At 49.4% G+C, this 24274-nt stretch overlaps 11 protein-coding genes across 11 annotated transcripts; 5 read left to right on the top strand and 6 right to left on the bottom strand.

The window, feature by feature from the left end:
• Window positions 1–897: 897 nt before the first annotated feature.
• On the bottom strand, window positions 898–3017 carry N7447_009477 (fungal specific transcription factor domain-containing protein; the record flags this gene model as incomplete). Its single annotated transcript, XM_057233739.1, has 3 exons — window positions 898–1646; window positions 1701–2868; window positions 2928–3017. The coding sequence occupies 3 exons, from the start codon at window positions 3015–3017 to the stop codon at window positions 898–900; spliced, it is 2007 nt and encodes a 668-aa protein (XP_057083281.1).
• A 1765-nt stretch (window positions 3018–4782) lies between these two features.
• Window positions 4783–5840, top strand: N7447_009476 (RTA1 domain-containing protein; the record flags this gene model as incomplete). The annotated part of the gene is made up of 3 exons (XM_057233738.1): window positions 4783–4969; window positions 5028–5120; window positions 5236–5840. 3 exons carry the CDS (start codon window positions 4783–4785, stop codon window positions 5838–5840), a joined length of 885 nt encoding a protein of 294 aa, XP_057083280.1.
• Window positions 5841–6066: 226 nt separating this feature from the next.
• N7447_009475 (Carboxylesterase type B) lies at window positions 6067–7833 on the bottom strand (the record flags this gene model as incomplete). Its single annotated transcript, XM_057233737.1, has 1 exon — window positions 6067–7833. The coding sequence occupies one exon, from the start codon at window positions 7831–7833 to the stop codon at window positions 6067–6069; it is 1767 nt and encodes a 588-aa protein (XP_057083279.1).
• A 495-nt stretch (window positions 7834–8328) lies between these two features.
• On the top strand, window positions 8329–10943 carry N7447_009474 (uncharacterized protein; the record flags this gene model as incomplete). The annotated part of the gene is made up of 5 exons (XM_057233736.1): window positions 8329–8395; window positions 8496–8609; window positions 8885–9337; window positions 9396–10235; window positions 10288–10943. The coding sequence occupies 5 exons, from the start codon at window positions 8329–8331 to the stop codon at window positions 10941–10943; spliced, it is 2130 nt and encodes a 709-aa protein (XP_057083278.1).
• A 232-nt stretch (window positions 10944–11175) lies between these two features.
• Window positions 11176–12112, bottom strand: N7447_009473 (uncharacterized protein; the record flags this gene model as incomplete). The annotated part of the gene is made up of 4 exons (XM_057233735.1): window positions 11176–11400; window positions 11473–11679; window positions 11732–11941; window positions 11987–12112. The coding sequence occupies 4 exons, from the start codon at window positions 12110–12112 to the stop codon at window positions 11176–11178; spliced, it is 768 nt and encodes a 255-aa protein (XP_057083277.1).
• Window positions 12113–13373: 1261 nt separating this feature from the next.
• N7447_009472 (ribokinase) lies at window positions 13374–14447 on the top strand (the record flags this gene model as incomplete). Its single annotated transcript, XM_057233734.1, has 1 exon — window positions 13374–14447. The coding sequence occupies one exon, from the start codon at window positions 13374–13376 to the stop codon at window positions 14445–14447; it is 1074 nt and encodes a 357-aa protein (XP_057083276.1).
• A 79-nt stretch (window positions 14448–14526) lies between these two features.
• Window positions 14527–16489, bottom strand: N7447_009471 (uncharacterized protein; the record flags this gene model as incomplete). The annotated part of the gene is made up of 4 exons (XM_057233733.1): window positions 14527–15308; window positions 15374–16139; window positions 16216–16352; window positions 16411–16489. 4 exons carry the CDS (start codon window positions 16487–16489, stop codon window positions 14527–14529), a joined length of 1764 nt encoding a protein of 587 aa, XP_057083275.1.
• A 1041-nt stretch (window positions 16490–17530) lies between these two features.
• On the top strand, window positions 17531–17818 carry N7447_009470 (uncharacterized protein; the record flags this gene model as incomplete). The annotated part of the gene is made up of 1 exon (XM_057233732.1): window positions 17531–17818. The coding sequence occupies one exon, from the start codon at window positions 17531–17533 to the stop codon at window positions 17816–17818; it is 288 nt and encodes a 95-aa protein (XP_057083274.1).
• Window positions 17819–18540: 722 nt separating this feature from the next.
• Window positions 18541–20384, bottom strand: N7447_009469 (sugar porter family MFS transporter; the record flags this gene model as incomplete). The annotated part of the gene is made up of 4 exons (XM_057233731.1): window positions 18541–18977; window positions 19034–19294; window positions 19348–20213; window positions 20266–20384. 4 exons carry the CDS (start codon window positions 20382–20384, stop codon window positions 18541–18543), a joined length of 1683 nt encoding a protein of 560 aa, XP_057083273.1.
• Window positions 20385–21229: 845 nt separating this feature from the next.
• N7447_009468 (uncharacterized protein) lies at window positions 21230–22153 on the top strand (the record flags this gene model as incomplete). The annotated part of the gene is made up of 4 exons (XM_057233730.1): window positions 21230–21350; window positions 21499–21693; window positions 21729–21739; window positions 21776–22153. 4 exons carry the CDS (start codon window positions 21230–21232, stop codon window positions 22151–22153), a joined length of 705 nt encoding a protein of 234 aa, XP_057083272.1.
• Window positions 22154–22323: 170 nt separating this feature from the next.
• On the bottom strand, window positions 22324–23793 carry N7447_009467 (putative C6 transcription factor; the record flags this gene model as incomplete). Its single annotated transcript, XM_057233729.1, has 1 exon — window positions 22324–23793. The coding sequence occupies one exon, from the start codon at window positions 23791–23793 to the stop codon at window positions 22324–22326; it is 1470 nt and encodes a 489-aa protein (XP_057083271.1).
• Between the last annotated feature and the right edge of the window lie 481 nt (window positions 23794–24274).

The following is a 24274-nucleotide window of genomic DNA, read 5'->3' as shown; positions in this document are numbered from 1 at the left end:
TATGCGTTAGGCTATTATGGAAAAGCCAACCTGAAGAATCATACCTCAACTCCGAGCCGATAATGCGTTCGCGGAACATCGTCAAAAATGCAAACGATATTTACCTTGATAAATTATAAGTGGAATGAAAGATCCAATTGAATATGAGTCGACGAATTAATAAAGAAGGGATCATGGTGCATTGGTTGCCTTTATACTCGTGTCTGCGCGACAGAGCGAAGAGCGGACATTCCTAAACGGGGTCGGGAGGCTAGTTTCAACGACTCGAACCTAACAAGTGCAGCTCTTCACCACAGAAGGAAATGCCGACATTCTTGTTATGCTGTCTAAATACGTAGGTTACAATAACTCGCGAAAATCTCCCAAGGTCAGTCCTGGGGGATTTTCTTGCGATCTTGCTAGGGGCATTCCTTGGTATATAATGGAACATCTTCCCACCATCATATGACTACTACTTTTGACACTATACAATGTATTGGATACTTGAGCTCAGGCATATTACAGTCAAGAAGTACACATAGCATTTGTTCTCATTTACTACACAAGCTGGGTACACACTGATCTAGCGACACACTCCCCACTAAACTACTTAGGGTATATCTTCCGCTGGCCGCTAATTCGTACCACACTATCGGAATTATGATATATGGATTCACACCGCTCTAGACACCATAATAACTACATCAGCATGGTTGAAAACAGCGGCCATCGGGAGACATACCTGAGACAGTTTAGCGGGAAATGTATTTATCTGTGGCCCTTCTCTTCACATCTCATGAGTTTGCAATATTTACTCTGTAGCACTATGGTCAGACAACTGTACACCTTATGCCATATTAAATACAAACAGTACAGAAGAAGCACAAGTCATGTCCTTTCACCTTTGTGCAATTTCCATCAAGCTAGACTGTCACCAAATTCGAAGTCGGCCATGTCGAGATCTAGCAATAATTGATCATTCGAGCAATTTGGGAGACCGACATCAACGAAATTGCCGAAAAAGGTATCAAAATCCTCGATTTCAGTGGCTGCTAATAATGGCGTGGTGTCTACCTCAAAATTAGAAGGTTTGTCCGATCCCAGTCGATGATCAGCCAGAGGGTGTGTGGTCTGAGATCCTGTATGAATCCGTCTCGCCACCTGCACAATGTTGACAGCCGAGTGCGACGGCATGTGATCTGTGGAAATAAGTGGCTGTGAAGATATATGACTTGATTCAAGTAGAGAGTTTGGTCGGGTGATATTGATTTCTGGACCTGTGAAACGTTCTTCGTCTATGGTGGGCTGGATGTTGTTTAACACACGCTGGCCTAGGCGAGCCATGACAGCAGCCGACCACCATGTGGTACCCATTTCCTTGAGGTACTGATGAAATAGACGAATTTGCGAAATGGCTGTGTGGCGTGCGCTTGGCAGTTTGTTTTCTCTGAACTGCTTGTACGTCACCGAGAAGACGAGCGAGATGGTGTAACCGATCATGGGAAACGGCAGGAAGTCCTGAATATCATGATTGCAACTGAGCGACGCGATGGTAAGAATCGAATGACTTTGTCGGATTTTTGATGCTCGTGGCTGTGAACGGCCTTGCAACCCGTTGGAATATGTTGAAAGAATAATCACAGAATGATAAACAAGCTCGAGGGACTCTTTTGGTCTATGGGTTAGACAATGTTGCAACTAAACGACGGAGTGCTTCATACCGAGCAGGTCTGGAGGCATGTCCCAGGCCTCACAGTGCTCCACAATCTCTTCAAAGGAGGGGAGCGCGAGTTCGCTTTGATCCACGCCTTTCATGATCGGTCGGTAGAAGTGAATCACTTCTCCGAGCTTATCGGCAATTCGAAGCCAGACACGAAACGACGATTGGAACGTTGAAACAACGTCATCCACCCCCTGGATCCTGTCTCCGTCGTGTATCATCAAAGGCCTCCCATTCATAGCAGCGTTCCATCGGTCTAGGCTCCACAGACACCAGAAAATACCCTTGGAAGATGTACCAGAGTGTTGGTCTGGTCTCAGCAAATGCAACCCAATGGTCTGGGCATGGTGAATAGCCTGAGCTAGATTCAGAGAACAATCCTCGGACCCAGTGGAGCCCCATTCGTGCAGTGACAGAAGCGCCAAGATTTGTATTGCAAGCACTTTTTTCTCAGCCCTTCTCGAGATGTTTTGCCTAACATCAGTATAGAGGATGTTGCTGAATTTCTCCAGTGGGAGGGGAGTTGGATGGGGTCCAAGGCATAGGAAAGGCACCGCGCTCCGGTCCTTCCCCGCAACAAGACAAATCACTTGCACAAGCCGCGGAGGGAGACTACCCGCTCTGTGCTGGGTTCGCACTTTGTCTTCGTCAAGAAGAGGCAGCAATGGGTGTATCCGACGAAAATATATGTCTATCAAGGCCTCCTGGCAGTCTTTCGAGGGCAGCCAGTCGGGGTGAACATTTGTCCCTGGTGCTGTTTGTGAAGAGGAGCCAGGGGTTCCACCTTGATCAATGGCATTCTCCTCCGCGACCAACCATGCACCTACATCGCCTTTTTGGGATCGACCCTTCTGCAGCCTTGACTCGTTCTGTTCCATGAGAGTCGCTATGGGGTTGGAGTCACACGCAAAACGACGAGACTCTTGACCCGCCTCCGCCGCTGTAGCTGCATCAGAGGCGACAGACGGTTCGACCTCTTGTTCCACCGAAATCTGGAGTGAGGCGACATTTGGTCGCTCACGCCGTGGAGACGCAGATCTATTTCTGACTGCTGGCTCCCGCCTTGAAGTCTGAGATGAAGGACTTTGGCTACCTGTCAGACAAGAGATGTCGGGCGAAGAAGTCCCATCAGATAATTGCTCCCGAGAGGTACTGTGATAACATCGTTTCTAGCAAGGTCAGCGTACAATTCCGGTTGTTATAGGCTATCTAGGACAGTATGCGAGACCTTTTTGTGACGACAAGAGGTACAGGCTCGCCGCACATGTCCCCTCTTGGCATTTGTTCCATCGCGACTTATCAAGAAAGTCAGCTCCATCGTGAATGATTCTCATATGTCTCCTTCATCGTGTCGGCAGGTCGTTGCGGGCCTTTCCTCTCGGGGGCGGGAACGGGCAACACGCCACCGGAGCGGCAACCGTGTCCCAAAGCGGCAAGTCCGACCTCACAGCAGAACGGTTGTAAGTGATAAATATGACCAACTGCCGCTATGAGCCTGAACAATATATCGATACGATAATTTTTATTCCAAATCAAGTCTCACCCAAAATGCAAGGTTCACTGTGTGTGGTGTAGTGTCAGGACCCCGGCAGGCGTTGATGCCCGAGGCTGCCAGGCCATTACAATTACGAGCAGCAACCTCATTTCTCATCCTTGGCGACACCTAACCAATTACAGAGTACTTGACGTACATACGCTGTATGCTGCGCACGGCTAATTCTCGAGGTGCTATTGGCACCCGACCGCCACTCTAGGGTGAGTGTCGGCGATATGAGAGATGTCAAGAAAGGTGAGAACGTGGTGAGAACGTGGTGAGGATTCTCAACATACCTGGCGTAGCTTAGCGAGAAGTGTGCTGCCTGTAAACGACTTTGCTTGTGGCCTTACTCGTCAACTATATGGAAGCCACATTTGTGCATTATTTATTACCTATGATCCCTAGATGATTTCTGTTGGTGTTTTCCCGGTCCCAGAGGATGAACACTTACACAACTCGAGACACTTGGGTAGATAGACTAGCAAGTCAATATCCCTAGTCTTGGGTAGGATGTACCCAATGAGAATGCAATCTCCCAATGTATTTTTATGCACCAATCAAAAACTAAGGGCGTACTATTGCCATCTAGAGCATACTCCGCAATTACGAGCATTTAAGATTGGAGCCTCCCCCGTTCTTCCCCTCTACGAAGAGATATATAACTATGCCTAAATGCCTGAATATGGCCGGACTTTGACCGCTGTTTACACCTCCCTATTCGCTATATTGTCGCCCTATTCCGGCACGGAGTGAAAACAAAGCTTTCTATAGTATATAAATTAATGTATTACCAGATTTGAGCCAGTGAGTATAACGAGCTAATGTACACCACGGTAAAATCTGGTGACATATCATTTTGAGTGGTATGAAAAGCTTCATTTTACATAGACTACATAGATAGCTCCAAGAACTACAGTAATTTGCTTGATAAGCTCTCTGTGATGGTAATCCAGGGATTCTTAGTTCTCTGCCAGGCTATATTCGGGACATAGTTAATCAGGCTATATTGAGGCATCAACTATGCACCCCCTGTGCGCTATGCCCCTTCGTACTCCTCCGCCCCGCCGGCCCGGCCATCCCGCCTGTAAAATTGTTATACTCCGCAGCGCCGCCAGCATCATTCTCAAATTGGGAAATGTCAAACAGTAAAAGTACAAAACAGCCTATCACAGAGTGATCTCCAGGTTGGTGGGATTTGGCTGTGACTTGGCAAAGTACGAAGCAGCCACTAGGAGCTCAGCCCCCACGCCGTAAAATCTATAAAATTTCATGACTTGGACCTCCACTGGAACGAGCCCGGGGAATATCACTGAGAGTCGCCAATTAGATTCAGCATGTTGACCAGAATCCCAGGATCTCACTTGCCAGTAGTGTCAATGGGTTTAGAGGCTGAGCAGAAGGAACTCCGTGTTCAATTTAGCAGCTGTCACCCGTGGACGGTCTGTGAATATTATATAAGTTTAAGGTTCTCAAAAAGGATATGAATCTTATATTCAGGATCCATCCATCCACCCTTTGAGTCCGATATCTCAACCTCTAAGCAAAGATGGGCGACATCGGCCAAGGCTGTTATCCATACAGGCCCGACTGGTATCCATCATACGGATATCGACCAACCAAGGCAGTTGGAATCGCGTTCTGTGCTCTATTTGGGCTATCTATGGCTCTTCATATCGCCCAATTTTGCTGGAAGCGCACGTGGTGGTGCAGTGTCTTTGCTATTGGATGTTTAGGTACTACAGGTCTTCTCCCGAGATCTATACTAGGGAAGCTGACAGTGGTTATCTATAGCTGAACTAATAGGCTGGGCCGGGCGAACCTGGTCCTCTGAATGCCCTTACAATTACACTGCATTTATGATGCAGATCGCGACATTAATCATTGGTGAGCACAACTCAAACTTTGTGGCTTCAGGAATCAAGCACCAATGAGCCTGCTCCTTGATGCCAAGGCATAACCTCCACATTAGCCTTAAACTAACCCAGATCCTAAAAAACAGCCCCAACCTTTTTTACAGCAGGTATCTATATCCTCCTCGGCCGTTTCATCCAAATACTAGGCCGACAACGCGAATCCTCTTTCCTCACCCCAAAGCAATACCTCTGGATTTTCTGCACCTGCGACGTTATATCGCTCGTTATCCAAGCTGTTGGTGGAGGCCTAGCAGCCTCAGCATCAGGAGCATACGGTGGCGACACCGCACCAGGTACGAACACCATGGTGGCAGGAATTGTATTCCAACTCGTGTCGATCTCAATGTTTGGGGTGTGTACTATCGATTTCGTTCGTCGGGTAATAAAACTTGGGCTTCTTCGCTCTATGACAGGGAAAGGGTCTTTTATGACACTAATGGTCACGATGATTATATCCGTGCTCTGTATCTACATCCGGAGTATTTACCGTACCATTGAGCTCGCTCAGGGGTGGACTGGGTATCTTATTACTCATGAGTCGTATTTTATTGGGCTTGATGGTGTACTGATGATTATTGCTGTTGGTATCTTCAATGTGTTTCATCCTGGTTGGTTGCTCCCTTCTGTTGAGGGTCCTGCTCTGCCTATCGTTCAGGCCAGGGAACATAAAGCTATGGAGAGTAGTGACTAGTGGGCCTGGATGAGGATCGATGGTTTTATGGGATTAGTGGAGTGAGGTCTAAGTTCACAACAGACGGAAAGGGATACGAATATAATAGAACTATGAATGGGTTATTGTGCAATATCTCTGTTGTTCGGACTAGGTATGAGAAAGACTGAATGATGTGCCACAGATGCCGCATGAGGGGCTGACTATCCTTGTCTCCATATGAATATGGCCGCATCTCCGGTACATCCTATCCCAAGAGCATGTTTCTCGTCGCCTGAATCCTTTCATTCTCTGAGCTAGCCCCATCCTTGGCGCATCCAGCTCTTTTCAACTCCTCGTTCAGGATTTCCCACTGGCGGTACCGTCGGGGACCCCACGGATCCTGCTGGCTGACGACTTCATCCTCCGCTCTTGTTCGGACTGTCCACCCGTGTAGCATATCACAAATCATAATATTACCTTCGTCTAGATCGTATGGTTTCGCACCGGGCATTGGGGGGAGTCCATTAGCAAATCGAATCCAACTACGCGCCATTTCCTCCCCCTGACGTCGCAGGAAATGGTTTCTGTGGGTAGGGAGACGTCCCGCGAGTGTCATGAACTGGTACATGAGTTCGACAAAATGATGCCCCGTGGTGTAGGAGAAGACCGATCCTGGGAAAGGGTTCTGTAGACCAAAATTCCAGCGATATAAACGCTGGCGACCAATCTGCGCCACCGCGACGGCAACTGAGTGCGCGGGCTCGGAGAAGATCAAGTCTCCCGTTATAACCGTCACATGCTGCCAGAAGAGGCCCTCGTCCATACCCTCATGTATATCGTATGAGTCGAGCACGCGGCGGCCAGACTCTTCACCGAGAATAGTGTAAACTTGTGAAATGTACATGCTAGCAGAGATGTCCCTCATTGGTGTTGTGAACGCAGATCCCTCACACGAGTCGTCGCCAATCATGATGTCGTGGACCCATGAGCAGTTGGCCAGAATCTCGCCTTGATTGGACCAGAAAGGCTGCTGAGGGAAGAACTCACACTCCGGGCCGAAGAAGGGCTTCATCGTACGGAGATTATTCTCACGAATGAAGTCAAGCAAGCGTGACACTGGCACCCCACGGAGGGCCTTGAGCCGCTCTGCACGCGTTGTTCCTGTGATTTCCAGATATGACAGCAGACGGTGATAGAATGTATCAAACTCATCAAGTGTCCAGCTATCTATGGTATTGGGTGTACCACTCTGGAGGATGACTCGGTTGAACAGAGGCACATCCGAACAAGCGTGTATGGAGAGCGAGACAGCGCCGCCCGACTCGCCAAAGGCCGTGATGTTATTTGGATCACCACCAAAGCCTGCGATATATTTCTGGATCCAGAGGAAGCTGTTGCGTTGGTCTCGCAGTCCATAATTGAATGCAGGTTCACCATTCTCCCTGGCCTCGTCGAGTAGATCGTAGCAGGCGATGAAACCTTGCCAGTTCAACCGGTATCCTATAGACACAATCACAACATCCATACCCTCGTGAGCTGCCAGCTCAGTCATCTTGGACGTGTCATGAAGGGCGCTGACATGGCCCTTGCCTTCGATCATACCGCCGCCATGCACATAGACCAGTACTGGCAGGAGTGCTTTGGGGGTTGATAGGCCAGTTTGGTTAAGGGCACTCTTGACGGGTGCAGAAATGGTCAAGTTGAGACAGGCTTGCTCATCGTAGGTGACTGGCTCCTCGCCAGGTACAAATCCTCCTGTCGCACTACCTCTGCCTGTGGGCTGTGGCACTTGCGGACACGCAGCACCATACTGCGTAAATTCGCCACGAGGGCGATCATCAAAGTGGTCCGGGATGTGATCGAGGAGTACGCTTTGGCTGAAACGGGCTGGGATGGTGGCATAAGGGATGGAACGGAAATGCACGATAGGCTCAGTCACAGGCTGTCCATCAGCATGTTGGTGATCAACCAGGCGGCCAGTGAGACTGCCGAGCTGGGGATGATCAAGGGTGAAGGTGGGAGTAGTTGTCATAGTCATTCTCTATTTCCGTCACTGGTGACAATTGTAGTGTCGAAGGACAAGGCCAGAAGGCCCCCCCCCCCCCGACATCACCGGGTGTCAGAAATTAGCGCGGCGGTTCCGGAAGATAAATTACTCGGCATTAGGGTAGTGTTAAGAATTGCCAAGTACTCCGTACGGAGGCCTTCCATAGATCAACCGACCCCACAAAAAGGGGGTGTAGTGGGTGTGCTGCCTGGCTTAGCGTCAGGCAGCAGCCTCATTAATGCCTGATCCATGAGGCCATCAGGTTTGACTGCGTAACAACGCTCTTCTCGTGTTTTTATTTAAAAAGGCTTGTTCCTTCCTGTTTCCTATGCCTATTCTACTTTCATCCCATCTTCCTTCCATGTACTTCGGTCAACTCAGCCTCGTACTCGCTTGACTCTCCCCTCTTCAATCTTTACATCCTACATTCCCATTTTCTACACCTGATACTAGATCTTGTTTTTACAGTTGAGCTACATCATGCCGGCTCAAAGTTTCAAGAAGCTGGTGATTGCCGTGGGCGGGACCTTTCCCAATCTAAAACAAGGTATGAGCCAGAGCCCCCTATTGCCCTGGGGCCGGGGTGGTCTTTGATTAGGTCATCTCCACTATAATTAACTACATGCTGACCAGTCTACTGTTCTTAGCGGACTTGAAGTCGCTTATTGAGAAGAATGGAGCCACATTCAGTACTGCGATCACGGATGATTGTACACATCTCGTGACCACTGAGAAGGATGTAGAGAAACAGACCACCAAATGTGAGTGCATCACCACAACTTACGACAACCTCTGAAGTTTGAAACCCTCTGCGCTTTTTCAATGGTCAAATTATCGCTGTCTCGACACTTAAAGCGGTGATAGGCGGCATCGGGAACGTCAATGGCGATATTTGAGACTCTTGTCTCGGCCCCTGAACACCATTTTCAAGAATGGCAGGCCTAGACGGTGATGGATGGCAAGCACTGGTCAATGTTTCAGACTTTTGAGGTGTCACTATAGAAGCTTGGCATTGTTTTATTAACCGATCGACTAGACAAACAAGCTTTCCAGCTCGCCAATTGTCACATTATCCCACTTGCGTGGCTCCTTGATTCAGACAAGGCGAAGAAACCATTGGCGGAGTCGAAGTATTCCTTCGGCCAAGTCGATCAGGCGTCCCAGGCAGACGACAACGCACACACTAAGACTGCGGACAGCATCGCATCTCTTCCCGCAGACAACAAGCGTATTACCAGGAAGCGAGGTGCAGATGCGGCTTCTGCTGAAAATGATGCCGACAAAACGACAAACGGCGCCCAGAAGAATGGAGCAAACGGCAACGATAAATCCTCCGGGGATAAGAAGCCTGCAAGCAAGAAACGAGGTGCAGATGAAGACACTGGTAAAAACGGTTCCAACAAAAAGACGAAGGACATCCAGAAGACATCCACAAAGGCAATTAATGTCCCAATTGACGAGGGCTTTGAGAGCCTGGGTAAACTGAAGGGTAAGTCTACGATACGAGAGCTCATACGTGGGAGACAAACTGACCCGCTTTGTCACAGATCCCAAGGTATACATTGACAACGCAGGCCTCATCTGGGACGCAACCCTGAGCCAGACTGTGGCAGCCAACAATGCCAACAAATTCTATCGTGTCCAATTGTTGGTCGGTGCGAACTCCAAGTATTTTACCTGGACACGCTGGGGTCGAGTTGGGGAGCATGGACAGTCAGCCTGTCTCGGAAATGGCGATTTGGCAAATGCGATGCAACAGTACGAGAAGAAGTTCAAAGACAAGTCAGGCCTCAAATGGGAGAAACGACTCGATACTCCTAAGCACGGGAAGTATACTTTCCTTGAGCGCAACTATGAAGAGGACGACGAAGACGAAGAGCCTGTCAAAAATGAGAAGACTATCAAGGAAGAAGAGGACGAGCCCATGGCCGAGAGCGCCTTATCAAAAGGGCTTCAAAATCTCATGTCCTTCATCTTCAATCGACAAAACGTTCTCGACACATTGGCTGCAATGTCATACGATGCCAACAAACTGCCACTAGGAAAGTTGAGCGACAGGACTTTGAAAAGTGGATTTTTGGTTCTGAAGGAGATATCCGAGCTCATGACCACACCAAACGTGTCACAAGAAAGATACGGGCTGTCGTTTAATGATGCCATAGAGACATTGAGCAACCGGTATTTCACCTTGATTCCTCATGTCTTTGGCCGCCATCGGCCCCCGACCTTGAACACAAATGCGCAGATCAAGAAGGAAATCGATTTGCTAGAGGCACTGACGGACATGGACGTTGCGAATGAGATCATGGTATCGTCCAAGCAAGACCATGACATTCACCCCCTGGATCGCCAGTTCCAGAGTCTGGGTATGAAGGAGATGACCGAATGTGAGTGAAATCTACAGAGCCTGTAATATCTCACCAAACTGACATTTCCAAGTGGATCCCAAATCAACCGAGTTCACAGAACTCGAGAACTACCTCCAGAACACACGCGGCGAGACACACAGCATGAGTTACAAGGTAGTGAACATCTTTCGCATTGAACGCCAAGGCGAAAATGACCGCTTCAATTCATCCGCCTACGCCAACATCCCGAACAGCGACCGCCGCCTCCTCTGGCACGGATCTCGGAGCACAAACTTCGGTGGTATCCTCAGCCAAGGATTGCGCATCGCACCACCCGAAGCGCCCGTAAACGGCTACATGTTCGGCAAGGGTGTTTATCTAGCAGATATCTCCAGTAAATCCGCAAACTACTGTTGTCCCTATAACAGCGGGGGGATGGGGCTGCTGCTTCTCTGCGATGCGGAGCTCGGTGCGCCTATGCTGGAACTCGACGGAGCCAGCTACAATGCTGGCGAGGAAGCGCGAGCTGCTGGAAAGATTGCGACGCTCGGCAGAGGTTCGAACATTCCTGGGGGGTGGAAGGATTCGGCATGTTTGAATCCGGCCTTGGCGGGTGTGAAGATGCCTGATATGGCCATTGGGGGTGTCAGGGATGATAACCGTCGGGGACTGATATACAACGAGTACATTGTGTACGATGTTGCACAGATACGACAGCGCTATTTGTTCCAGGTTAAGATGAACTGAATGGCTTGCTATTGCATGGAGTATTCGGTTAGTGATGGGGGAGTTATTGAGCGGGACCTACTTTTCTTTGTTAATTAATTTGCTTGTTTCAAAATGTAACATATTGCATATCAGATATTACAATGCTAAGCATGATATTTACAATAAGCAGATCACCTGGTGCGTAAGGTGGCATAATATTGAGAAACAAGATGGAAAACATGAAACCATTTATTTATAAGCTCATCACTGCTCATTCCTTCTTGTTGTCTGTGTTTTCTTTTTCTTTTCCCTCGGGCTTAAGTCCAAATACCAGAGAACGAGGCTTTCCCCAACCGTCACAAGGAAGGAAACGCCATGCGCCAGCATGCTTGCGGGCAAGGAGATAGTTGATAATCCAGTCAGCCATGGGAGGCAGCGAAGGCCGCTGATTACCACTCTCGAATGTGACATCTCGCAGTCCAAGAACCATGGGGAACTATGGGGGGGACCACTTGCTATAGAACATTTTGATTAATTTGAATTCATTCTCTTTGTCCACGAGACATACCTTGTCTTGCTTGGCTACCTCGGCTACACAGCTTTTATACACCTTCAAAGCCTTCGAGTTATAATGAATCATTCGGAGAAGACTGTCAATTTCATCGCCTAGATGATCGCGGAAAGTGGGACCCATCTCTTCGATAAAATTGCGGATAATCGAGGCATCAAAATTCAAAGGTTGCGTCTGGGCGCTATAATCCTGGAGTGTCTTCAACTGTAGCTGAATGTTCCACGTTGTCTCCGAAGAATCCAGGCGTGCCAATCACCTTCTCAAACCCCGGGGACATCATTTCTTCTTCCATAATATGGTGACGAGATACCCAGCCTGTCCAGCACTTAACAAAAAACAGAAAATCCGCGATTTCTTCGTATTGCCGGACATTCTCCGCTTGGTGGTAGATGCTATTCAGACCTTGGAGCATACAATTATGGGTGTATGTCATCTCTTTTGCGATGTAAATGGCCGCATGTTTTGACTGGAGGATTAGACGAATATCATTTTGCGGTAGGATGACACTTACGGCCTTTTCGGTTGTTGGGATTAATGGCCACGGTGTATCGGCCCATATTTGGGCCCCATCAGAGACTCCCACGATAATATTTGAGTCTTCTGAAATAAGTGATTTCGTGATTATTCGGAGATTCATAATTCCAAGCTAAAGGTAACGCACACGTTATTAATCCATAGGGATAAGTGGGATGACGGGGGCTGGGTAGACAAAGAGAGTAAGCAATCTGACATATCCTAGCGAAGCTACCAGTGGCGTTTTCCTTACTTGACTAGTTAAGAAATAAGCCTAATGGCTCGTATAGAAACCTACCCTGCGAACTAATAATAGAAGAAGACCCACCGAAGCGGCTAAATAGTGCACATTGAAGTAGTTATGGGCAAGATAAACAATTTTAACGAAAATAACGGAGAGGTAGCAGTCTGTTGGTCAACTTGAAATAATGTGATGCACAAGCTACCCGCTGTGGAGTCAGTGTCACCGATATCAAAAGGCTTAACGCAGAAAAGCAATGAACTAGAGCCATGGCAGACTCTGGGAAGAAAATTCCCGAATGTAGTTACCTGTCGAGAAATAACTTATTGTAAGCCTTTTTCAACCACTAATCCCTCATCGAGACATTGAAACTATTTATCGACTCAAAGCACGTACAACAACGCCATTACCTGATTCGTGAATTTAATGAAATCAATGACTAGTGTCCTAACCCAATAAAAGCATCTCCCGCATCCATGCAGGATGACATTCAGACTATCCATACCAATGGCGACCGCCGCTCTCTGGCCTGCGTGGGATTTACTTCTTGTTATTCGCACTTAAAACCCAGAGGATGACCATACAATGGAGGACTAGGTAGGACCCAAATTGGAGATAAATATCCAGAGGAATCCGGAGGCAACTACATCAACGACGGAAGGGGATTTTGAGAGCTCGTAATGTCAAGTTTCTTTATTAGAATGGCGCGTGACGAGTTGCTCAACAAATCCACAACCTGGTTTTTTCCATGCTGCGGCTTGTAGGTACCTCTAGACTCAATAGATTCCGGGGTAAACCACGTGCCGTAACCAAGGTTTCCTTTCCTTTTAGTCAGAGCGTTCCTGCGCTAAACCGTATTTGGAGAAACAGGTACATGACTAGCCTATTCAGGACGGACATAGCCTACGACACCCACATCAGGCAACGCGCGTAGACCTCGGGACGTGGGGACGCGGGGCTATGACATGCCGAAGGTCAAGATCCCGACCGAGCAAAAATAAGAAAGGTCATGCGACGCGACATTTATTGAATTAAACCCTCAACATCCTTCAATTCAATTTCCTCCAATTCAATTTCACCCCCCCGCCCGCACCCATCAGCGCTCCTAAACCTCCCGAACACCAAACCACCGCAACCCACCAAAATGACGACCACAATCCCAACCCAAACCCCGCCATCCGCCAAAAAGCCCCAAATCAGCATAATCGGCTCGCTCAACATTGACTTCGTAACAGCAACCCCGCGCTGCCCCGGACCCGGCGAAACCCTCACAGCAACCTCCCTCACCGTCTCAGCAGGCGGCAAAGGCGGAAACCAAGCCGTCGCATGCGGCCGCTCCTCCTTCACATCCCAAACCACCCAAGATGTATCCGTGAACATGATCGGTGCCGTCGGCGCTGAGGACCCATACTACTCTACCCTCCTACAACCAGCCCTTGAGAAATCCGGCGTCGACACAACATCCATCGAGCAATCGACTGTCGCGCAAACCGGGTCGGCTAGCATCATCGTGGAAGAAGCTATCGGCGGCGAGAACAGGATTCTCGTCGTCCCTGGCGCAAACCATGCCGGATTGCTGAGTTCCGTGGATAATATTCTCGCTGCGCTTAAGAGCCAGTCGAATCCCGATATTGTCGTTTTGCAGGGTGAGATCCCGCGCACCACGACACTGGGATTGTTGGAATATTTCAATGATGATTCCGCCTCGGACCGCGCAAAAGTGGTGTTCAATCCCGCGCCCGTGTTTCCAGAGGGAATCCCTCTTTCGGCGCTGCGCGGAACCGCCGTGCTTATTATGAACGAGACGGAGGTTGTGCAGATGGCGCGGTCAATTGAGGGTCTTCCTGTTGGGGATGTTGTTGAGGGAGATGATTTACGACCCGAGGAATTGGCGCCGCAGTTTCATGAGAAAGCGGGTGTTGAGATTGTTCTCATTACCCTCGGCGCTAAGGGCGTTTATTTCTCGACCAAGACAGGTCGCACTGGTATCGTTGCCGGTGTTAAGGTTGCGAAGGTTGTTGATACCACTGCGGCGGGTGATACGTTTGTTGGGTATTTCGCAACTGCCGTGGCGCGTTTCTTGGCTACGGGACGCAGCTTGGGCGCGTTTGATAATGATATCGAGGCCGCTGTTTCGACGGCGAATGCTGCTGCTGCTATGTGTGTGCAGCGACGAGGTGCGATGCAGAGCATTCCCTTTGCGTACGATATGGAATGAAGGAATACGATGATGGAATGTGAATATGGGTACCATTGATGAACAGAAAAGAGTTATAGATACGGCGTCTTGGGTATAATTATGAAATCATAGCGTCAGCTTCATCATCGAATTCCTCTTCGTATCGTGCCAGGTTCCATGCCGCTTGAAGCTCCTCGGTCTCTAGGTCTAATTTGATGCCCGTTGTAGCCGTGATCCTAGAAAAACGGTCCAATAAAACGGCTTGTTGAGATTCATGTGTCATCTCCTTGGCAATAGTCAGAAGACTCGCAACTAATATCGGATCCCATTGTTCGGGAGAGTCATTGCTTGCTGCGATCCCGGCGATAGACTGCGCATGCCATATATGTGACGTCACGGACCTTGGTCCGGGCAGTGATTTCAGAAGCCGTGGCTTATGTGTGAGCAATAGGAGAGATATCATGTGGTAGACAGCGTTGGCGACCAGCGCCATTGGCGTCGTGTAGATGAGGATTGGGAATGAAGAGTCGTGGTCTGGGTCGATTTGGTCAGCTTCGCTGCCGCGGATGTCGACGATCTGTTGCACGTTGACTGGTCGATCGTTGTACCATTTCTGGCAGTCTGACCAGAGGAATGTCCACTGTGATAAGGAGTGCGATTGCCGTAAAGAGGGGAATGCTGCCAGATCTGACGATGCGACAGTACGGGGAGGGGACATTTCTGGATCCCCGTGAATTAGGGCTAGACAGTGTCCCAGAAGACACAGTATGTGCTTGTAAACGGAATTGACTGTCTGAGGACGCATGGGTTGTGGGTGGTGTAATAAGGTGCCATCTCGTCGTAATAATGATCGAAAGGGCATAAGTGGTGGTTTTGAAGAGGATATCGAGCCTGCGAGATCTGTAAGAAAGCCCCACTGGTTAGTCTACTAGCTAGTTTATTCAGGTCGTTGGAGGTTGCCCTACCGAGTCGAAAGTAAAGCCACAACAAGGCCTCCCCAACCTCTTCACCCACTGCTCGTGACGCAAAGTCACTTATATGTTCTATTCTGTGAATCAAAAGACTTCTCCACTGCTGCGGTCCAACAGGCAGAGCATCTTGAAGCATCAAAAGGGTATGACCAGCATATCTAGCCAGATCATATTCAAGCGCAAGACCCTCTTCCGCTTCCTTTCGGAACTGCTGACTGCTTTCCAGGTCCTTGATATTCGGGGATGCCACGAGAAGTCGTTGACTTGAAGACAGCGCAAGGACCGCAGCTTGCAGGGCTCTGTTGGTTCGAGAGAGTAGAAGGACATGTAAGCCGAACGGGAGCTCAGGGTCCCCGGTATCGATCCAAGGACCAACGTGGTACCGAAAATGTCGAAGCAAGTCAGTTTCATGACTGCCACTTGCAAGTGCCCCTCGTCGCACCACTGTCCTATCGCTAGTGACAGATCGGTATCCGAAGTACGGAGCACTGTTCATGTATCGAGTATGCGGCGCACGCCGTTCACGGACAAACGGGATTGGAGGTTCAGAAAAGTCCACACGGGGCACTGCCGGTGACAATATGCTTTGCAATTCAAAGGTGCGGCCTGTATCCCCAGGGTCATCTGGGCCATCAGCCGAAGACTGCAATCCGTCTAAAGAGAACCCAGCATTGCCATCGCTCTGGGAATCATCTGCAGGCTTTGGTGGGGCCTTTGATTTCTCCTTATTTGCAGTTGCAAAGGGCGATTCATCGACGAACTAGTCAACATCAGCCTCATGGCCATACCTTATCGTCAAGTGGACTCGAAACTCAAACTCATTGTGGGGCACTTACTGTGATACTGCTATACGCTTGCCTCGACGCACGGGAAGCACCCCCCTCGCGCTGTGGTACAAATGCGAGATCAGAGCTATATTTACACTCGAACCCTTTTACCTCACAGTTGGCACATCTTGGTTTCTGCTCATCACCTACGTTAAACCGTCAGTTCGGATCGCGGGGAAAAAAAAACCCCCACGTGACGCGTACATTTTCTCCTCCTTTTCCGACAAGTTAGGCAACCAGTCCGAACCCGCTGCTTAGCCGTCGGTGTGGGTTTCCTAGGCATTGCGAGACGCGATATATGGCATTACCCCAGACGTTGCAGAAACGAAGGGTCGGAGGCTCCGCAGTCCCGATATGTGCTTGACTGCCGGTGAGAATTTAGGTGGGGCGACTGGGGTCAAGCCGACGGTTTACGGACGCTTGGGATGGGTTGGTCAGCCCTAACTCATTTGAGAAGCAATGTTCTTGAAGATGGGCTTTATGTCCATTTTCACCCCAAGCCCACTCACGGGACCTTTTGTGGTTTGATCTCATAAGGAATCGCCGATTCTGCCTCCAGGGTACTGCGATCATGAATATGAGATACCAGCCGGGGTAGTTCATTGATATCAGATCTTGTCTCCATTTTTCTTGTGACATTTACTAGGGAATATGCGGTTCGGGATTTCACAGTATGTCTTGATACGTAGGGCTTTGGGGTAGGGATTGGATTTTTACCGATCAGCTCGTAATATCGAACAAGCATCTTCTAGTAGTACTAGGTCACCGAGTCCAATCCAGATCCAGTACTCCTGAGTAAGGGTGGGATGGTAAGACAACTACGTGGAGAAATTTGAGAGAGACAACACAGAAACTCAATTAGTCATTTAAGGAAAAGAATTCAATCTCGACCATCTTCGCCTACCTGCGGTCTAATGAAAAAAGGGTGTTAGCGATCTATTGTTAACTGCTTCAGATATAGATATCCAAAGCCAACAAGCAGTTGATAGGCGCTCGGGCGGGTTTCCAATGGGAACTTACTCTTGTGCCTTCCCTCCACCCACGGGGGCAGAGAAGACAGCACTGCCGCGACAAATGGCCCCTCGATGTGGCCGGCAGGAGGGTCTCCTTTCCCTGTACTTGGCTCATAGGCCCGCGCCTAACATCGGGTGGTCTAAGCAGAGCGATCCCAGCAAGCCGCCAACCTCTTTCCCAAGGAAGTAATGTAAATGAAATCATGTGATTCTGTGATCACGTAGATCGTGATATAGGCCTATGCAATGTATCCCTTGAATACCATTGGCTAGGGGCGGCAAAGCATTTTCGGTCCGATCTGGTCCCAATTATGGAGAACCCATACCAGGATCCAAAGTACCAACCTCGTGGGAACCCTGGGAACAATAACGTCCTGTTTCATACAGTGACGGGAGTCAGAATACACTCGGGATATGTTTTCACGGTCAAGACCGACAACAAGGACCAACAACCACTACCCTCTATGGAACTCTTAGAACTGAGATGGCATCTGTCTCGCATTGCGTGTATGCAGGGCAGAGGCAAGGACGAAGATAGTGAGTACGAGTCTGATAGCGACTCTGTTTCCGTCCGTTCAGGCTCGCGATCACCCTACTAAGAAATCTGCTGCTTCCCGGGAGAACATACCTTTCAGTCTCCCCGCCAGGTCCCCAGAAGCCCTCGAAGCTACAGAATGTGACTTTCGGTGGTTTCAGTTCCTTTACCGTGGAGTGAGTGGCTAGCTTCGGCTTTGTCCTTCTCCTGGCGGAGACATCACTCGGTTAGTTAACTTGTTTCTGTAGGCGATCAAACGCCACCCGATCATCTGAGATCTAACAATAAACCATCGCACGCTTAATATAGGGCTCTACAAAGTGGATCAAAGATCTGCACATGTACGAAGGGGCATAGTGCTCAGGGTCGTATACGCCCGTTTGATGCCCTAATGCCCGAGTTTGGCCTAAATATAGGCCACCCTTATTACACCTCTTCATACGGTATATTGTAAATCATCAATCCATTCCGAGAAAAATCAGCCTAGCGAAGGATCTATAACTCTTCTCTCACTTTTCTCCCGCTTTGCTCTCACCTTTACTTCATTTTTACTTGACAATTGTTTCATTAACAAAAGTATATTTGTTATACTACTTAACCCGTAGCAGAAATTCTGGCGGCAAGCTATAGAATTTAACCTAAACTTTCAGGCTAGATCAAAATGAGTGCATGCGACCCCCCCTGAGCGCTATGCCGCTTCGTATACATGAAAGAAGTAACTTCGTAAACGTTCAATATAATAAACTAAATGTAACATTAATGCAAGGCCCATTTTTATACAGCCCGCTAAACCTTCTCAATATACTGCGAGCCCTGATTTTTTTCGAGATCGTCACCATTTCCGGACATACGCGCAAGGAATGAAGTCAAGCCAACATCGCGCTGCGCTTCACGGAGAAGTTCAGCATCCTGCTCGCCGGCATTACTCTTGAACACACGATCCATGTCTTCGAGGGATGTGCCCTTGGTTTCGGGCAGGAAGAACCAAACCCAGACCATTCCGCAGGCAAGGAAAGCAGCGAAGAAGATGTAAGTACCCCATTCCCAGCTCTGGAGCATAGGGGGAACAAAGAACGCGATAGCGAAGTTATTGATCCAGTTACTGAAGGCACCGATGGAGGCACCCTTTGCGCGAATGGAGAGAGGGAAAATCTCGGAAATGAGGGTCCATGAGACAGGGCCCCAGGTGGCACCGAAGCTTGCGATATAGAGCCAGATCAAAGCTAGAACGAATAAGTTAGCGATTATAGTCATAGGTAGGGGGAAAATAGTAACGTACCAACAGCGGTCCAGCCGGCTGCCACATGGTTAGGCCAGTCGTGTTGGAACTTGGCCACAATCACGCCGACGATAACCATGCTGAGGAGCATGACCAGTGATCCACCGAGGAGCATGGGCTTGCGGCCAAACTTGTCGATGACCAACATTCCAGGGATGGTACTGATGAGGAAAACAACACCGGTCACACCTGTTGCCAGAAGAGCAATGGTACCGCCGGTGAGACCGAGACTGACGAAGACATTGGAAGCGTAGTAAATAACTAGTGGATAATGTTAGCCAGACACTCGCAATATCTCTGACATGTCAACTTACTAGCATCGATACCACTCCATTGCTGGAAGAACATAATCAACCAAGCGATGCAAACACGCTTGAAGTTATCCATCGAACGGAAGCAGTTGGTATACTGCATGATCTGGTTCATGAAGACATTCTTCTTCTCCTTGTCGGCAAGCTTCGGCGAAGCGATAGCAAACGCACGCTCCTCAAACACAGCCTCTGCCTTAATCTCAAGGTACTCCATTTGGACAAGCTCATGATCAACAGTGAGCTTACGCATCCAAGCGATAGTATCCTGCGCCTCCTGATCACGACCCTGCTTAACCAGCCAGCGAGGCGAGAAAGGCATAAACCAAATACCACAAGCAAGGGCAATAGCAGGAATACCCTGAATGATAGAAGGCAAACGCCAAGCAAGATCTGACTGATCAGCCCCGGTACCACCGATATTGTTACTACCGTAGCCAACCCAGAAAGAAATCATGATTCCGAGAATCGTAGCGAACTGGTAGAAAGAGACGAGCAGACCACGCATTTCGGGAGCTGCGAGCTCGGCGTTATAGAGAGGCCCCACACCACTGAACAAGCCGACGCCAAGGCCGGTGAAGAATCGGCCCGCGTACAACAAGGCCGGGTTGCCGGCCGTCGCGCCGATGTACAGGTAACTTCCGAGAATGACCCAGCAGCAGGCAAAGAACATTGTGTATTTGCGGGAGTAGACTTCGCCCAGGATACCAGCTGCCAGGGAGCCGACAATACCGCCCAATTGCAGGACGGAGGTTAGCCAGCCTGTTGCGGTGGAGGAGGCTACTACTGTTGGGAAGTTCTCTGTGAAGCGGGTCATGACCAGGGACTGGCCGAGGACACCTTGTTGGTAGCCATATTCGAAACCACCGAATCTTTGGGATGTGAGTATTTGGATTGTGAATTTGGATGTGGGGGAGTTCTTACGAGGCGAAGAAGGCAATGGCTAGGACTTTAGGGTTGTCGAAGATAGACTGCCACATGGATTTTTTTGCGAGTTGGACTCGTGAGATAGACTCCACATCAGTGGATGATCGAATTGTCATGTTGGGCAATATTGGAGGGGAATGTCCAAAGTAGCACTAGGAGATGAAATCTGGGGAATTGAAAACATGGGGGAATCAGGATCTCAATATATACGCTCATTTTTTGGATTGATTAGAACCGAATTAGTTTAATTCTGTCATAATCCGAGTGGCACCACGTGCGAAGGAAAAAAAAAAAACTCCTCAATCCCCATTCAACTTCTCCAGTTTCTCGTAAAATCCCCCCCGGAACCCCAAATTTTGTTCCTGTGGGGGGCAAAATGGTGGAGGAACTGGTTCGCTAAACTGTTTTGGGCGGTACGTAGCCTCCAATCTCCCAGAAGGGCTGCGATAGTGGGGACGGGATAAAAGTGGATGTTCTCGGGATGAATCGGTTTCTTGTTTTTCTTCGGGCCCTGAACGGGCTAGGCCGACTTGGGCTATGACTCGGTCTCACTCGGCCTGAACAGTGTGGAGTGGCCTGTTGTGTCTTTTTGGAAAACCAGAGCTACTCTCGCGAGATCCCTCCTGATCGGGATGCTGTCATGTACAGGTTGAGAATGTTGAGTATCACGGGATGTGATGTTTTTGTTGAATTAAGTGCATTTAACAGTGCGTTCTATACTCTATACAATATACCGTTTCTTTGGCCTTGTGATGCATGGGTCCACATCGGTTCCGCTGCTATGCAGCGCATTGCTCACTTTCGTCACAAGCGGGCTTGCAGTACCCCATGCCCCGGATAAAAACTAGGCCATCGAGGACAATGATTGGCATACGGTAGAATTTGTGCCGTACCTTATAGCCCGAGACGGTTCTAGGCTTGGACGCTATTGAGAGATTAGCCTGCATACATCATCACGATAATGTGCAATGACGAAACCCCGATGGGGACCCAGACACAGCCGGCTTCCGCAGATGGCACTGCAACCGGTCGCGGCTCCTTTGTATGCCGGAAATCTAAGGTGCACTCGAGTCTACTAGGACGTAATACGGCCAGTCGCTGATCGACACACCCAAGTGTCTCTAGGTATGGGAGATGATACACAATAACCTGCCCTTGGGGCATTTGCGCCGGAGAGATGTTGGAAGTCGAGGGCAATGACCCGAGTTCGGGTCCGATAACCCTGTCAAGGCTTCCCCACGGGCCGACGGGAGAACTCGACTTCGGGTGCAGATGGCCCACAAGTATCCCGGGTATCCATCTACTCCGCTAGAACATTGACCAATATCGCGCTTGCTGTGGTTAGGGATCCGCCGTTTGCGTCACTTGCCAAGGACCTGGAGACTAAGGGTGGATATGTTGATTTGAGTATGCTGGAGGCCACCGGTAGGTGAGTCATTTTTCTGTACTTCGATTTCAAGGCTGGTTTGTGGTTGGTTTTACCGTTGACATGAATGAATTTCACTAGATCGATTTCAAGATCGATCCCAAAGTCTCCAAGATCGCCCTGATAGCTGAGCTCCCCAACATTGCCATCGCTGGCAATATTGTTAACCAGATGTTCCCGACTTTGAAGTCCGTAGAAGTCCACTCCATCATTACGACCTACCACCCTCTCTTGGATGGCACAGCAGCCCCTGCGTTGATGATTGATGCATCTCTGTCTGTCAATCAGACTTCCAACATGCCAATGGGGTCATTTGATTCTGCGGGTATGGCTAGGAACCTCGTATCCCAAGACTTGTGCCGATTTGAAGTAGGACCGGTTGGAGGTGTGAGCTTGTCTTGTCTTCCGAGTATTTTGGACTGGCTTGAACCCAGAGAGGGGCCTCGGATCGGTGTATAGATCGGTTGCGATGTGTCTCACCAATTTTATCATTTGTGTGACCAATTCGTCGCAGGTAGTTCGCTGGTCGTTGGACTGCAGTTCGAATATCGTAGGGTCACAGTTTGGTCGGAACAAATGCAAGGCACTGAACCGTAATAGAATTGGAACTGTACGTCTGGATCAAGCCCTCAAATGACACCCGAGATCTCCCCCGGTTCATACCCCCAAGCTCTCTCAAGGTCCTTGAGTCGCCACAGGGCACCCCACCCAGTCGTGCGCTCAATAATTTTGAACAGCTTCGCAACCTCAACATGCTCACTATGGTGGCTGAGTAACTTCCCGGCAATGTAAAGCGGCTGAATAGCGTTGATCAAATTCCCGCTATGAGGATTCGTCAACGAGATCCCACACACCCTACGAGCATGCCAAATAGCCGAAAAATGCGGCTTCGAAGGAGGCGGGCCCCTTTCAACGGGTCTCATATCCAGCATCATAATAGACGCAGCATGGTATAACTGATTGCCGGAAATAGCCGCCCAATGCGCAAATAGAATCTCCGGAAAGATATGCCCACTACCCATCCCCGTAGTCTTAATAGGCAACATGGCAGGTGGACGCTGTTCAAGCCAATACTGCAGCTCTTCCCAAAGCCGGCTCCACTGCTCAGAAAATGGGCGCCGGTCATCAGATGCCTCCCCCAATTCCAAGAACCGCGTTCGTCGACAAGAGAGGTCGCAGGTCTTCGCGCACAGATAAACCGCCCAATTAGCGTGCATATCGGCTGACACATGGCCCTTCTGGCAAAACGAATCCCGGATAATATCCTCCTGCGCCTCCTTCGAGGAAGCCTGCGGCATGGCAGGGACCCATTTGTCCAGCGGGAGGACTGTGCTCTCAGCGCCGTTGGAGATTATCGCGCCGCACAGCTCCATGCGCGCGTAACACCAGAACACAGCTTGCAAGTGCCCTCCTGAGAGGCCGTTCACGTTAAATGAGTCGAAGAGCGCAGCGCATCCCTCCACGTGCCGTCGCCAGTCACGCGGACTGACGGACATTAGTTCCATCACGGCGAGGATGCATACTGTCACGAGGACATTTGGGTCTTTTGCTTGGAGCAATGGTGCCAGGAGGCGAATGGACTCTTGGTACAGCTCGAGGCTGTCGTATGCTTTGTCCAGGCAGGCTTTTCGTTCTGTTTGCCGTGCGGAGAAGGCAAGGATTGCGTAGAACAGGGCTGGTGAGCCTTGTGCTAGAATTGGGACGTGGACACCAAAATGGCGCGCCTCGTCGAATTTATCGAGGTAGGGCGCACATTCTGTGATCCAGTTTTTTAGGTAGAAGATTAGTCTGATTTTGGGGATTGAGAGAGCCCGCGTGAAGTCTAGGCTTTGGCGTGGGGGTCGCGGCTGCGGCCCTTCTGTTGGTTCTAGCGGAGCTGGGGATGTGTAGTTTGCTGGCTCGAGGCTTGCTACTGCGGAAAAAAGTACACAGCGGAGTTCTTCTTGTAACTCGAGGAATCTGGGGTTGGCGGCGTAGTCGTCTGCGCTGGAGAATGTTCCCGGCGATAAGAAGGCCTCTTCTTCGATAAGCGGGGTGGCGCTGTTGAAGGTGTCTGGCATCCTTGATTCAGGACGTGATGGAGGGACTGATTCCTCCATGTTGGATGTTTGTATGCAGAGACTAGAGAGTCTGGGGATTTTCTGGGGTAGAAGGAAGAAAAAAAAAGCGGACAATGCCCGAAGAAAGCCCGTAGAAAAATACCTCCCAGCCTTGGAAGGCTTGGAATGACAACGCCACTTGGTCGCGGAACCCATCGGATCTATTTCATTCAGGCACGAGGCTTTATATGAATAACCCTCTTGATTTTCATTTTGTTAAGGGGATCCAAGGTTATATAATAATTATTTGTTCGGATGGTCAATTATATATCTCCAACTCCGTGTGCGAATACAACGGCTGCAGATAATAAACATCTTGAGTTGTCATAACTGCAGACTTTCTCTATCCTGAACGTATCGTTGAACATCGAATCATTACTTAGGGACAATAATCGACAGCACCCACGTCGCCGCCCCACTCAATGCACCACATCTACAATCCGCCTTGGCGTTGTCGGCTCTAACAAGCTCCGAGTAGGAT

The sequence above is a fragment of the Penicillium robsamsonii genome (genome assembly GCF_028829455.1).
Source record: "Penicillium robsamsonii strain IBT 29466 chromosome Unknown utg000005l_segment0_segment0, whole genome shotgun sequence".
Taxonomy (NCBI): domain Eukaryota; kingdom Fungi; phylum Ascomycota; class Eurotiomycetes; order Eurotiales; family Aspergillaceae; genus Penicillium; species Penicillium robsamsonii.
Note: the sequence above shows the minus strand (reverse complement) of the source record. Positions and strands in the feature narration are given on the sequence as shown.